The 14,926-nt window shown below is 48.1% G+C and overlaps 1 protein-coding gene across 4 annotated transcripts in view; it reads right to left on the reverse strand.

Moving 5' to 3' along the window:
- YDJC (YdjC chitooligosaccharide deacetylase homolog) overlaps positions 1 to 14,926 on the reverse strand; it is a 107,063-nt gene that overhangs the window by 4,052 nt on the left and 88,085 nt on the right. For all 4 annotated transcript variants that reach the window (XM_083479091.1, XM_083479089.1, XM_083479092.1 and 1 more), the window contains 4 exons: positions 11,696 to 11,855; positions 8,748 to 8,847; positions 4,131 to 4,308; positions 396 to 2,913 (listed from right to left, as the gene is read on the reverse strand). In XM_083479091.1, the coding sequence (XP_083335217.1) occupies positions 2,559 to 2,913; positions 4,131 to 4,308; positions 8,748 to 8,847; positions 11,696 to 11,855 (793 nt within the window). In that variant the 3' untranslated portion in view covers positions 396 to 2,558. The remainder of the gene's footprint in view (positions 1 to 395; positions 2,914 to 4,130; positions 4,309 to 8,747; positions 8,848 to 11,695; positions 11,856 to 14,926) is intronic.

Below are 14,926 nucleotides of genomic sequence, written 5' to 3' on the forward strand. Positions count from 1 at the left end.
ACAGTGGTGCCCCGCAAGACGAATGCCTCGCAAGACGGAAAACCCGCTAGACGAAAGGGTTTTCCGTTTTGGAGGTGCTTCGCAAAACGAATTTCCTATGGGCTTGCTTTGCAAGACGAAAATGTCTTGCGAGTTCCTGCGGGGTTTTTTCCCTCCCCCCCCCTTTTCCCAAGCCGCTAAGCCGCTTATCAGCTGATCCTAAGCCGCTAAGCCGCTTAACAGCTGATCCGCTAAGCCGCTAATCAACTAAGCCGCTAATCAGCTGATCCGCTAAGCCGCTGATCCGCTAAGCCGCTAATAGCACTAATCCGCTAATGGGCTTGCTTCGCAAGACGAAAAAACCGCAAGACGAAGAGACTCGTGGAACGGATTCTTTTCGTCTTGCGAGGCACCACTGTATCATTGTGCCTGTTGCTGGCATCTGTCTGTCTCGAGAGACAATGGAGTGAGCCTCTGGGGGGCGAAGTCAAACAGCTATGCTGGCAGTACTGAAGTGACCTCTCCTGGGTACAAGCCTGGTCGGTGGGTATGGAGGTCCTGGGCTGCCCAGATGACAAGACCCACCCTCTCAGCCTCCTCAATGTGGTCCAAAGGAAAGCAGAGCAATACGCTTGGCTGGGCTGCAAGAGTTGCCAGAAGGAGGCGTTCCAAGACACCATCCAACCCTCTCAGGGGCTCCACACTGAATTTGTGTAGGGTTTATTCCATAGCCTTTTCTTCCTGGATGGGCTACCTTCCCATCTGTCTCTCACTTCCTTCCACAGCATGAGCAGAAACCACTTTCTTGACCCTTGGACCTATTACTGGTTTCATCCATTCGGTCCATCAGAGCCAGTCTTCGCATGCAGGGGGAAGTCACCTGGTTTAGCCAGTCGAAGCTGTTCCTGGGGTGTGGCTGCTGTCACATGCTGATAGCTTCCAGGAGCTGCAGCTGAGAGCTAGGTGTAGGGTGGGGCCCAAAGGTGGACAAACCATGACGTGTCCCCCACCAGAGGCACCATCCTTCCCCTGGCACACCATAAACCCCGTGATCGTGCTTAAGAGGTGGCTATTGGGATACATAAGTGGGAAGTGAGACAGGAGGAGATCGGGGTGTTTCACTGGGAGCCAGACATGACTGACGACACCCTTTCTCCCACTTCCTGTACGGCTGGTTGTCAGCTGATACTAGGGCATACCCAAGGCAGCCTTTTGGTTCTGTCTGGTCCCAAGGATAACTCCAAGGAACAGAACCATATCAAGCCAAGGGTTGATCTGATGGCCATCTCAAAGCCAGAACAGACTGGATGCAGATGTTCAGTGACTATAGCACGGACAGTCCTCTTTAAAAAGAGGGAGTTAATATTTTGTTTCCACATCGCCTGCATGTGCTGAAACCTTCGTTTAATTTGTGGGTAAGCCCAGTTGGCCTCCAAAATGATTGGCACAGGGCCACTTGTTTTAAAATCATATGCAACAATGGACCCCTATGGTCTAGGTCTGTGCAAAGAATGACTTATCTGTGTATGTCAGCTCCTAACACACACAACCCTAGATCTGGGGACCCCACCGCTCCCCAAGATGGAACCCTTCGGGAATATTTCTGCCATTGTGCCAGTAAATCGATTTGTACATTTCATATTCTGTCCGCTATTCTCATGGTGCAAGCGGTGTTTTTCACAGACACCGGCTGACAGCATTCTACGCCAACCCAACTGCCCACAACATTCGGAAGCCTGCAAATTTGTTCAACAGCCAGATTTCCAAACTTGTGACAGTGAAGCTAGCATTTAACATCAGGGCTCTATGGTCTCCTTGCCTCTCCAGAAAAAGCGAAATAAATTGTCTGAACTAAGGACACAGATGCCAATTCCCCACAATTTATGTACGTGGTCCAGTTCAGCTTTTATTGGCGAGGCAGATGGCTGACCTTAGTGAAGAGTGTTTATTTATGCTTTGTGCTGAGTTCACACACTCCCTGCTTCGAATCCCCTGGATAATGGACCGATATCTTTAGACCAGGCACGTCCAACTTCCAGAAGACTGTGATCTACTCCCACTATAAAAAGACTGGCAGTGATCTACCCATTGAATTGACCACAGTTGTTGAGCTTTATGGGGGGAGGGGCGCCATCGATCAGGATACCGTGATCAACCAGGGACACCCTGCGATTGGACATGCCTGCTGTAGACTAATAGCATGTTGAATTGGCAGATCCAAATATGTATTTTTCTGTATCAGAGTTCAAACCAGAAGCCCAACCCACAACGACACACCCATATAGTTTCCTATGCAATCTTTCCTGCTCCTAGAACCATCTGCTCTACAGATCCTACCCTGCTGGTCCTGTTACTGTCCAAGCTTTCCCTTCCTAGGGATACAACTTCTGCTCCCCAGTGCTGTGAAAATGGGGCACCACCTCTGTCCTGAGCTGCAAAGGGTGGAAAGCTCTCCTTGCAAAGGGAGCCGCTGTGCCACACCATGCGGTCTACTGGGGGGGGGGTGTTGGTTCTTAACTCTGCACTTCACTCAGCATCACACTTAGCCTGGCCCAGCCCAGCCAGCAACAACTGCAGCATCACATCCCAAGGTCTTTAAATGCGCAGAGCTGGATGTTCCTTGTCCTGTAGTGGCTCTGCAACTCTGCTTTCTTGAGCGTCTCAAGTTCGTGCAAGCGTTCCCAGGACTGCGAGAAATCATCAGGTCCCTCGCCGCAGCCCCCAACTGGCGGGACGCTGGGGTATCCTGGATGCGTCATCAGCTCAATGGTTACACTTCTGGTTTCTTGATCTGAGCGTGACGGCGAGCCAGGAGGAATGGAGGAATCTTCTTCCGGTAGGTAAGCCGCTGTAGCGTTATCAATGGCCCCCAGGATGTTGGCGATGGACATGTTTTTGCCCATGGTGCTGAGGCCTATATATATATCTGGCCACCTGCGAAAGGAGGAAGATGAGCGTTTAATTGGACAAGCAATGCTGAAGGAGCAAGCATTTTCCACCCCCTGGTTTTTTTTTGCCCAATCATGAAATGCAATCTATTTGGAGCAAAATATTGTAATTTTGAGATTGCCGTGGGGCCAGACCCTTCCTGCTCTGTAACGTGCTGTGAGGCATAAAGATCACAGTTGGTAGGAGAAGGGAAGGGGAATTCATCTTTGAGCTGTCAGTTGATTAATGGAATCTTGGTTAATTAATCACATCAGTTTTACTTGGCTGATTAGTAGCTCACTGATCATGGCTGCCAGACTCTAGTCTCCTGGGATGGCATTGCTGAGGCTGCAGTATACATGGGAGAGGGAAAGGTGGAGAACCTGGTTCCTTCCAGATGTTCTGGCCTACAATTCCCATACTATATACATCATCATCATCACCATCATCATTATTGTTGTTGTTGTTATTTTATACAATTTATTGCACATTTATTCAGAATCCAATTAAAACAATTTCATTTAATTAATTCAACAAAACAGGTAGACATGATCTAGTGATACCAGCTTTTTTCTTTTCTTTTTAACACCTCCAGTGCCCACCCCACCCCCCTCTGCCCCCTTGCCTATTAGCGCCACCCGTTGGTAATCTCACCCACCTCAAGAGGGTGGGTACTGCCCAATGTTTTAGAGGAAGAACGCTTTTGTTGTTGCAGAATCTTAGAGAAAGGGAATACCTATTTGGGAATGATGTTTGCCATTTGCAATATTTGCAAGAATTTATATTTTGGGGGGGTGGGGTGGGGGGGAAATCTGTTGTGCAATTAGTCTCTGAACCCTTTCACCCAAACAGAAGGCTCTCTCTATAAGACACACCAAGCCTTCTAGAGGCACTAGGACTATTCTGCTTATGAAATCTTGGGTTTCGGACACATGACTCTTCTTCCCCAGTCTTCCACTGGATCGCTTTAGTAATAGTTATCATTCGAGTTGCTGGCCAGTGACTCTCTCGTCTCCCTACTCTTATTCTGGCTTGTTTTTAAAAATGATTGTATCTTGCTTTTATAATAATTGTATTTTAGCCATTTTTTAAAATGCAGGACTATGGCCGTAATAAACGGAAACTCTCTTTAAGGCACTCGGTGAGCTGGAAACTACGGGAACCGAGAAGAAAGCCAAGCACTGGCAAAAACCAGAGTTGTTTCCGAAGTGCAGGGTGCTCACCTTATTCTGTGTTTCCTAAACACATCCACTGTGTTTAGGGAGTCCTTCTCCACGCCCAGGTAAAAGGCCATTAAGCGTGGGTCTATCCAATCGCAGCGGGGAAGATCTGGCTCGATGGGGACTCGAGTATAGGTGATCCCGTAATCCTCCAGCACCTGTGCAAATACGTTTCTGATCTCTGGAAGAGAAAAGGTTACTAGAAAGTCCCTCTCCAAGGAAGTAAAGGTAAAGGGACCCCTGACCATTAGGTCCAGTCGTGGCCGACTCTGGGGTTGCGGCGCTCATCTCGCTTTATTGGCTGAGGGAGCCGGCGTACAGGTCATGTGGCCAGCATGACTAAGCCGCTTCTGGCGAACCAGAGCAGTGCACGAAAATGCCATTTAACTTCCCGCCGGAGCGGTACTACTTATCTACTTGCACTGCCGTGCTTTCGAACTGCTAGGTTGGCAGGAGCAGGGACCGAGCAGCGGGAGCTCACCCCGTTGCGGGGATTCGAACCGCTGACCTTCTGACTGGCAAGCCCTAGGCCCTGTGGTTTAACCCACAGCGCCACCCGCACCCCTTCTCCAAGGAAGTATAGGCATTTAAAAAAGAGAGAGAGCATATTTTCTTTTGAGTCCAAGTCCATTACCGCCTCTGCTCTCTTGCTCCTGGGAAGAGGAACTGACTGTGAAAAGCCCTCTGTAGCTCTGTGAGGGGAATAGGGGCCTCCTAACAACTCTCAGCACCCTTAACAAACTACAGCTCCCAGAATTCTCTGGGAAAGAATCGGCGGCTGTTTGTAAACAGCCGTCGCTTTCCCCCCAGAGAATTCTGGGAGCTGTAGTCATGGTGCCGTCATGGAGAACCAGTGTGGTGCAGTGGTTAGAGCAGGGTAGTCCAATGCATGGCTCAAGGGCCACATGCAGCCCTCAAGACATTTGACGCCTGCCCCCCCCCCCCGGCAGACCCCTTCTCAAAGCCACTTAAGCAGGTGCTGGGCTTTGGGAAGAAGGGTCCGTCAGGGTCCGAGAGTCCTTCCTCCTCCTTCCCAAAGCCTAGTTAGCACTTCCCCAGTTTAGGGAAGGAAGTGGGTGCTTCCTTCCCAAAGCCCTGCTAGCACCCCACAAGAACTGCGGGGGTGTGTGTGTGTGTGTGAAATTTTGGCCTCACTCCCCTCCCTGTATGAAGGCAGAGTATGGTATGAGAAGTTGGCCATTTCAAAGCACCACAGCTGGGCGGATTCTGTTAGCCCACAAATGGAAAGGTGGTACAACTCTGACCAAAGAAGAGCGGAAGACAAAATGGATGAACTATATGCAGAGATGGCGAAACTTACAGGAAGAATCAGAAACCAGGAAGAGGAGGTCTTTAATGAAGAATGGAGAACGTTTATACAGTGGTACCTCGGGTTAAGTACTTAATTCGTTCCGGAGGTCCTTTCTTAACCTGAAACTGTTCTTAACCTGAAGCACCACTTTAGCTAATGGGGCTTCCTGCTGCTGCCGCCGGAGCACGATTTCTGTTCTCATCCTGAAGCAAAGTTCTTAACCCGAGGTAATATTTCTGGGTTAGCGGAGTCTGTAACCTGAAGCGTAGTGCTTCAGGTTAAAAACAGTTTCAGGTTAAGAACGGACCTCCGGAACGAATTAAGTACTTAACCCGAGGTACCACTGTACTAATTTTTACATCCTTAAGATATCAAAGGCTTCCCCTTCTTCTCTTTCCATGGTTCATTTTACATTCCATAAATCCCTGCATATTTTACAAAAACTATACCATTCAGTATTCCATTATCGCATCCATCACAACTTACAGTGGTGCCTCGCAAGACGAAAATAATCCGTTCCACGAGTCTCTTCGTCTAGCGGTTTTTTTGTCTTGCGAAGCAACCCTATTAGCGGATTAGCGCTATTAGCGGTTTAGCGGATTAGCGGCTATTAAAGGCTTAGCGGCTTAGCGGCTAAAAGGCTATTAGCGGCTTAGAAAAAGGGGGGGAGTGAAAAAAATCGCAAGACTTGCAAGACGTTTTCGTCTTGCGAAGCAAGCCCATAGGGAAATTCGTCTTGCGAAGCGCATCGAAAAACGGAAAACGCTTTCGTCTAGCGGGTTTTTTGTCTTGCGAGGCATTCGTCTTGCGGGGCACCACTGTATTGACACTGCTGAATTCATCTTAATGCTGCCAGCGCTTTCAGCTGTGCACAATTATTTCCCATATATCCAATAAACATTTCCCAGTCTTCAATGTTATGTTCTTCTTGTACTCTTATTCTATATCATTTTGTACCATGGCAGAACAGCTTGTAATATCCTGAAGGCAGCACCCTGGGTGTGGGGGTGGATAGGACAGGAATACAGAGAACCACTGCGGGTGAACTGCGGACTGAATGGGAACAGAAAGAGCTCCTTTGGGGATGGGTGTGAGTGAGATGGAACTGGAACCAGATCCATTCTTAAACCAGCTTCCCAAGCGCTGAGACTGCGGCACTGCAGGGTACTGCGAGAGACAAGGCTGAGACCTCCCTGCTCTCCAATTGTGACTGGAGCACCTGCTCTTTGCGCTGGCAAAGCAACAAAATAGACTCCCAATAGATTCTCGCAACAACAGCAGCGAGAATGATGGTGGCCAGTTACTGGAAAGGAAATAATATCCCAACCGAAAGGGAATGGTTAAGTACCGTATTTTTCGCTCTATAAGACGCACCAGACCACAAGACGCACCTAGTTTTTGGAGGAGGAAAACAAGAAAAAAAATATTTCTGAATCTCAGAAGCCAGAACAGCAAGACGGATCACTGCGCAGTGAAAGCAGCAATCCCTCTTGCTGTTCTGGCTTCTGGGATAGCTGCACAGCCTGCATTCGCTCCATAAGACGCACACACATTTCCCCTTACTTTTTAGGAGGGAAAAAGTGAGTCTTACAGAGCAAAAAATGCGGTAAATTATGCGAGTATCTGGAGTTAGCCAAATTGACGGACGTAATAAGGCATAAATCTAAAACTATGGTACAGAAACAATGGGAATGCTTAAATGAATATTTACAAAAACAGGGCTCAAAAATACGAAAGTTTGGTCATGCTCAGACTAACCTTGTGAAGAATATAGAGAATACAAAGAATTGATGGATTGCAATTGAAGAACAGATGTTAAGGTGAACTAGATAACCAAGAGACGTGTGGTGAATGTGGTGGAAGTCTGTTATAATATTATAACTAGGATTTATATACTGAAAATGTTTCAAATATGAATTTGCTATTTTGGTTATGGAAAGTATTTTTTCTCTTCTTTCTTTTTCTTGTTTCTTTTCATCTTACCTTTCATCTCTTTTCTAATCTGCATTTTGAAAAATGCGTAGATAAATGTTTTTATGTATTGTTTCTATTTCTTTTTTTCTTGTAATATTCAATAAAATTTAATAAAGATGTATTAAAAAAGGGGGGGGAGAAATAGACTCCCACCAGGCTTAAGGCAACCTTAGCAGGGCAGGTAACCTGACCCGAGGCAGCTGCCTGCAAACTGTGAGCTCAAGGCCCGGGGAGGTGTGGGAGAAAGGGGTGGCTTCCAGTCCTTCAGGGTCATAGAGCCCCCATCATCTAAGGCATGGGGGGGAGGCTATGTCCTTAGGGCTAGAGAGGGAACCGGCCTTGAGTCCAGAAGCCTGTCTGTGTGGTCCTTGGCACTCTCTCCCCAGGGCTTGTCTCCTTTCCAAGCCCAAGCGCCCTCTCCCCAGACCACGGCCTTTCTTCCTTGTTTCTGCCTGACTAGAGACGCAGGCGGCGCTGTGGTCTAAACCACAGAGCCTCTTGGGCTTGCTGATGAGAAGGTTGGCGGTTCAAATCCGCACAACAGGGTGAGCTCCCGTTGCTCTGTCCCAGCTCCTGCCAACCTGGTAGTTCGAAAGCACACCAGTGCAAGTAGATAAATAGGTACCGCTGTGGCGGGAAGGCAAACGGCCTTTCTGTGCGCTCTGGTTTACGTCGCGGTGCTCCATTGCGCCACAAGCGGTTTAGTCCTGCTGGCCACATGACCCAGAAAGCTGTCTGCGGACAACCGCCGGCTCCCTCGGACTGAAAGGCAGATGAGCGCCGCAACGCCATACAGTGGTACCTCGGGCTAAGAACTTAATTCGCTCTGGAAATCCGTTCTTAACCTGAAAATGTTCTTAACCTGAGGTACCACTTTAGCTAATGGGGCCTCCCGCTGCCACTGCACGATTTCTGTTCTCATCCTGAAGCAAAGTTCTTAACCCGAGGTACTATTTCTGGGTTAGCGGAGTGTGTAACCTGAAGAGTCTGTAACCTTAAGCGTCTGTAACCCGAAGTATCACTGTAGTCACCTTTGACTGCAGCATAGCTGTCAACGTTTCCCTTTTTTTAAGGGATAATTCCCTTATTCCGAATAGGATTCCTCACAAGAAAAGGGAAAAGTTGACAGCTATGGACTGCACTTAACTTTCCAGGAGTTTTTTACCTTTCTTTACCTCTGCCTGACTGGAATGTGTCCTGGAACTCGGACCAGGCCTCTTGCTCCCCTGAATGGAGAGGAGAGGGTGCGTGCGGCAAGATAAAAATCCGGACATGCGGCCCCCGCAGAGTGGAAAAGGTGTTTCATCCTTGCCTAAGGTGTGGATTTGCCTTACCTGGGAGGACGTGAACATGCTGGTGTCCATCCATGTGTTGAGGCAGATGACCTGTGAGCTCACGGAACAAGTCAACCTGCGCAGTAAGTTCGTGTTTCACCTGGGAATGTAAAAGGAAAGGAGGGCAGGTGAGGAGAGTTGCCGTCTATGTGAAGAAGACGCCCTTCATTTAGAAAACAAAAACAAAAAACAAGTGAGGAAGCAGGGCCAGATGGAGATGTTCAGAGGCCCTAAGCACTGGAAATTTACATAAATGAATAACTTATTTTTCTTATACGCCACGCATCTGACTGGGTTGCCGCAGCCACTCCGGGCAACTTCCAGCAGAAGTACAGGAACAACAACATCAAATATTAAAACTTTCACCAAACAGAAAAACACCTACAGAAAAAAAATATAATTATTCTTTCAGATTTGCCAGGAAGGCATTCCACAGGTACGGCGCCACTACCAAGAAGGCCCTCTGCCTGGTTCCCTGTAACTTCACTTCTCGCAGTGAAGGAACTGCCTACAAAATACTACATAATTATTTAACTCTTTCAGATCTGCCCGGAAGGCATTCCACAGAGTGGGTGCCACTACCAAGAAGGCCCTCTGTCTGGTTCCCTGTAATTTCGTTTTCACAGTGAGAGAACCACCAGAAGGCCCTCAGTGGTAGACCTGAGGGTCTGGGCTGAACGATGGGGGTGGAGATGCTACTTCAGGTATAGAGGGCCCCCACCCCGTAAGTAATTCAAAATAAGAACAATACTAAATAAATCTTATTTGAGATGACACAAAACTTCCATGTACGCTGAAATGTGCATGCATGCTGTCAGAGCTGCTTCCAGATCCTAGCTCACAGAGGATCACGCTAGCCAGCGGTCACTTGTAAAAGTCTTTTATTGAGTTACAGTTTCCATTCTCAAGCTGCTGCGCGCAACTCTACGTCTTAAGGGTTAGACCGGCGAAGCTCCGTCTGAGTCTCCGCCCCCTGTACACCAACTTAATACCCTAGCCTTACTCCACCTTTTCCGCCTGACTGTTCTTCTCTGGGTCCCTCTGCCCCCCTCTTCCTTCCGGGATTCTTCTGACGCTGACCCCCCGGACCCTCCTGTCTCCTTGCGCCGGGCTTTAGGACCTGGCTCCCTTTCCGGGCTGCTTACTGCGCCACCTTCCTGTGCATTTGAACTTGGCGCGCGCGCCCAACCTTCCACTTTCCGTCTGACCGTTTCTTCGCTCCCCGATGAAGGTGTGGCCACTCCTGACTCGTGCCCTCCCTCCTGTTGTGAGCTGCCAGCGCTTGATCCCTGGCGCCCTTCCTCTCCCCTGCTCTCTGTTGGTGACGCTGGTCCCGATTTCCAACTGCTCCCCTCTGAGCCCCCTCTGGCCCTTTCTTCCTGGGGTGTCCCCCTAGGCTCCCCCCTTGCCCTGGCCACTGGTGCTCCTTTCTGTGAATCTTCTGATTCACTGGAAAGACTCGGAGATCTCGGGTCGTCGTCATCACTCATCTTTTCTTCTGCCTCCTCCCCCTCGCTCTCTGTTTCCTCCCTTGCCCTTGCCTCTGCTCCTGAACCCCTGACACATGCGCATGGTCCACTTATCTCACCATGGTTCAACACCAAGGATCTCCCAAACAGTGGCGTAGCGTGGGGGGTGCAGGGGGGGCCGGCCGCACCGGGTGCAACATCTGGGGGTTAGGGGGCGCAAATTACTTGCCTTGCCCCGGGTGCTGACAACCCACGCTACGCCACTGCTCCCAAACCTGGCCCAACAGACCTCCCCACTGTCCTGTGAAGGTGTTTTGGGGTAGCCTTGGCCACCTGCCCCTACACCTGATGTCAGACATAATGTCAGGTGTGGGCAGGTAAGGTCAAAGACAGCTTAAAGTGGGCTTTAGTTATTAACTTTCTGGCTAAGTTTAATGGTGGTCTTGTAAGGTAAGAAAAGCATTCTTGGAAATTATATATAATGAGATAAAAAAAAAGTTTAAATTAACTTTTGCAACAACAAAAACCCAACAGAGGATTTTTTTCTCAGGAATTATAGGTGCAGATATTCCAAGGGAGCAGAAAAGACTTTTTATGTATGCCATGGCAGCCGCCCGGATGTTATTAGCCCAGAGATGGAAAGAACATAAAGTCCGTAGCAGAGAAGAATGGCAAATCAAATTGTTGGACTATGCTGAAATGGCAAAACTGACCAGGAAGCTCAGGACTCAAGAAGACCAGAACTTTAACAAAGAATTGGCGCGGGGGGGGGGTATAATTTATCTTGGAGACCACTGTAAGCAGATGAAAACACTAACAGGATTACAGTAACACTTGTAATGTAGCAATGGAGACAATGGGATGATATAAAATATGGATTATTGGAAAAGATGCAGTAGAAAAAAATAGAATCTGCAAATGTGGAAACATATGGTGGTATTGTTATAATTTTATACTTAGAATCATAGAATCATAGAGTTGGAAGAGACCACAAGGGCCATCGAGTCCAACCCCCTGCCAAGCAGGAAACACCATCAGAGCACTCCTGACATATGGTTGTCAAGCCTCTGCTTAAAGACCTCCAAAGTAGGAGACTCCACCACACTCCTTGGCAGCAAATTCCACTGTCGAACAGCTCTTACTGTCAGGAAGTTCTTCCTAATGTTTAGGTGGAATCTTCTTTCTTGTAGTTTGGATCCATTGCTCCGTGTCCGCTTCTCTGGAGCAGCAGAAAACAACCTTTCTCCCTCCTCTATGTGACATCCTTTTATATATTTGAACATGGCTATCATATCACCCCTTATCCTCCTCTTCTCCAGGCTAAACATGCCCAGCTCCCTTAGCCGTTCCTTGCAAAATGAAATAAAAACTATTTCAAATAATAATAATAATAATAATAATAATAAGCACCACATGGTTTCTCCCACAGTCGATACCACCTGGGCTAGCAAGCAAAGCCCTGTTTGCGTGTCTTCCTACCTCAGACATGTTCAGGAGACCATCGGCTAAGGCTCTCCGGATCCCCATCTTTCCGTGGAAAAACCCTTCTTCGTTGAGCAATGTGGACTTCGCTTTCAACGCCGGACAAACAGGAGAGCCCTCAGAAAGATTGGCATGGAGCCCTATTGGAATGCAATACCTAGGGAGGATATATTTCAAAACACCAGTTAATTTCCAGCTCTCACTAACACATCACGTTCTGTGACTGATGGGTTTGCAGGGAGAGACAGTGTCGTGTCTTTCAGCCCAGAGGCTCATTAGTTCCTAAACATCCTTGCGAGATGTGTAAGAAATACAGTGGTACCTCGGGTTACATACGCTTCAGGTTACATACACTTCAGGTTACAGACTCCGCTAACCCAGAAATAGTGCTTCAGGTTAAGAACTTTGCTTCAGGATGAGAACAGAAATCATGCTCTGGCGGCAGCGGGAGGCCCCATTAGCTAAAGTGATGCTTCAGGTTAAGAACAGTTTCAGGTTAAGAACGGACCTCCGGAACGAATTAAGTACTTAACCTGAGGTACCACTGTACCTCTGTTTTCTTCAGAGCTACACTTAACACTACAGACATTGCTTCCCTACATTTAAAACTGAGGTAGATCCAGCAAAAAAAAAAAAAAACCCCAATGTTTTGGGTATTTTGGACTTCTCAACATTTTCACAGGAAGGCATTGTTTAGTACAAGAGGTGTGATGTTGGAAACACTTCGATAAATGAACTTGTTGACCCTGGAGAAATCTCTGATACCTTTGACTGTTTGTGTACTTTTGAACTATACAGTGGTACCTCGGGTTACATACGCTTCAGGTTACAGACTCCGCCAACCCAGAAATAGTGCTTCAGGTTAAGAACTTTGCTTCAGGATAAGAACAGAAATCGTGCTCCAGCAGCACGGCGGTGGCAGGAGGCCGCCCCATTAGCTAAAGTGGTGGTTCAGGTTAAGAACCGTTTCAGGTTAAGAACGGACCTCCAGAACGAATTAAGTACTTGACCCAAGGTACCACTGTAAACCTGTAGTGTTGGGGATTAAAAGCAGGACAACAACAAAAATTCGATTATGTGAGGCTTTGTGGTGCAGAATGTGCCCTTGGACTCCAATTATGATTTCTCAATTGCCTGGATGGAGAACAGAGAGGGGCTTGTGAATGTGAAGAAATCAGCCCACAATACAGTGGTGCCTCACAAGACGAAAAGAATCCGTTCTGTGATTCTCTTCGTCTAGCGGTTTTTTCGTTTTGCGAAGCAAGCCCATTGACGGATTAGCGGATTAGCGCTATTAGCGGCTTATCGGATCAGCTGATAAGTGGCTTAGCGGCTTAGAAAAAGGGGGGAGAGGAAAAAAACCCCGCAGGAACTCGCAAGACATTGTTGTCTTGCGAAGCAAGCCCATAGGAGATTCGTTTTGCGAAGCACCTCCAAAACGGAAAACTCTTTCGTCTAGCGAGTTTTCCGTCTTGCGATGCATTCGTCTTGCGGGGCACCACTGTACAAAGGTAAAAAGGTATTGCTCCACCCACTTTTGCCTTTGGCTCCACCCAGCACCGGCCCTGGGAAGGTCGTCTAGGATGGAATGCGGACCTCAGACTGCAAAAAAAAGCCCTTCACGGCCTAGGGCCCTCGTACCTACGGGACCGCCTCTCCCGGTATGCTCCACGGAGAGCCTCAAGGTCCATAAATAGCAACACCCTAGTGGTCCCAAGCCCTAAGGAAGTTAGAGTGGCTTCAGCCAGAGCCAGGGCCTTTTCAACACTGGCTCCGGCTTGGTGGAACGCTCTGCCTCATGAGACCAGGGCCCTGTAGGATCTGATTTCTTTCCGCAGGGCCTGTAAGACAGAGTTGTTCCACCTGGCCTTTGGCTTGGAATCAACTTGATCCCCTTCCCCTCTTTCTTTTTTCCTTTCTCCTCCTGTGATGAGGCTGCATTTTAATATTTTAATGTTTCAATATTTTAATGTTGTATTTTAATCTTGTTTTTAAGTTATATTCATTCAACTTGTTTTTATTATTGCTTGTTAGCCGCCCTGAGCCCAGCCTTGGTTGGAGAGGGCGGGGTATAAATAAAAATTATTATTATTAATATTATTATTAGCTTCCCAACCTTGGCAACCACCTGGCCCAGTTCATTTTTTTTATTTTGCAGGATCTGCTTAGGGGCCAAATCGGGTGCTTAGCCGCCCCTGGTTTAAAGGACAGCTCAAGATAAAGGCAGGTTATCAGAAGAGGCCTTGCCCTTGGAGAAAAAACAACGGAGTATTTATTTCAAACCAGCCCAGGCTTCTAATTTATGTAATAGGCCCGGGGATGAAGGAAACCCTCCGTGGGTGGCCGATAACCCAGGAATATTTATAGCAGCAAACGCCCACGCAGGGACAATCCTTTTAGTCAGCAGAGACTGTTAAAAGGATTAAGGTGCTGGCTTTCAACGACTATATTTATCAGAGGAGTAAGCAAAAAAAGTGTGACCCAGATCTGAGCTGCTCTCTTAAACCGAGGCTACGGGACCTACAGGTGCCGACGTAACAAGGTTCAGCTCGCATCCGCGGTGCGATATCTCGCATGCGTAAGTGCTGGCAAGAATTGTTAATTACTCACGCACAACCTAATTAAGTGTCCAAGGCAGGATTTGCATATGTTCTCTGGCTCCCTGCATTAGAGTCTCAAGGTAGGAAAAGCCAAGAGAGGGGGCCGGCGTGCTAGGAAGGAAAACCAGCGTCTTAGAGTGGCTGAGATAGTGCACAAAAGCTGCCGCCACTCCGAAGGCTCTGACCTGGATTCGAAGAAGCCGTTTCAGACTGGAGTCATGCGGCCTCGTGGGCCGGACTCAGCAGGGCTTGTAATCAGAAACGGGGCCAGGTGTTTTCTATATTTACAAAAAGTGTGCCGGTAAAGGCCGCCGGCTCCGCAGGCTGCTTTCAAAAAGAGGAGAACATCGAAAAGGCCGTGGGTGGCACTTAAGGTTTCCCCTGCCACGATCTCCAGCCCTAAAATAGCAGAGCTTTATTAGCTGTTATTACAGTGGTGCCTCGGGTTACATATGCTTCAGGTTACAGATGCTTCAGGTTACAGACTCCGCTAACCCAGAAATATTGCTTCAGGTTAAGAACTTTGCTTCAGGATGAGAACAGAAATTGTGCTCCGGCGTTGTGGCAGCAGCAGGAGGCCCCATTAGCTAAAGTGGTGCTTCAGGTTAAGAACAGTTTCAGGTTAAGT

This window comes from Podarcis liolepis (assembly GCF_965112155.1).
Source record: "Podarcis liolepis genome assembly, chromosome: 15".
NCBI classification, from domain to species: Eukaryota; Metazoa; Chordata; class Lepidosauria; order Squamata; family Lacertidae; genus Podarcis; species Podarcis liolepis.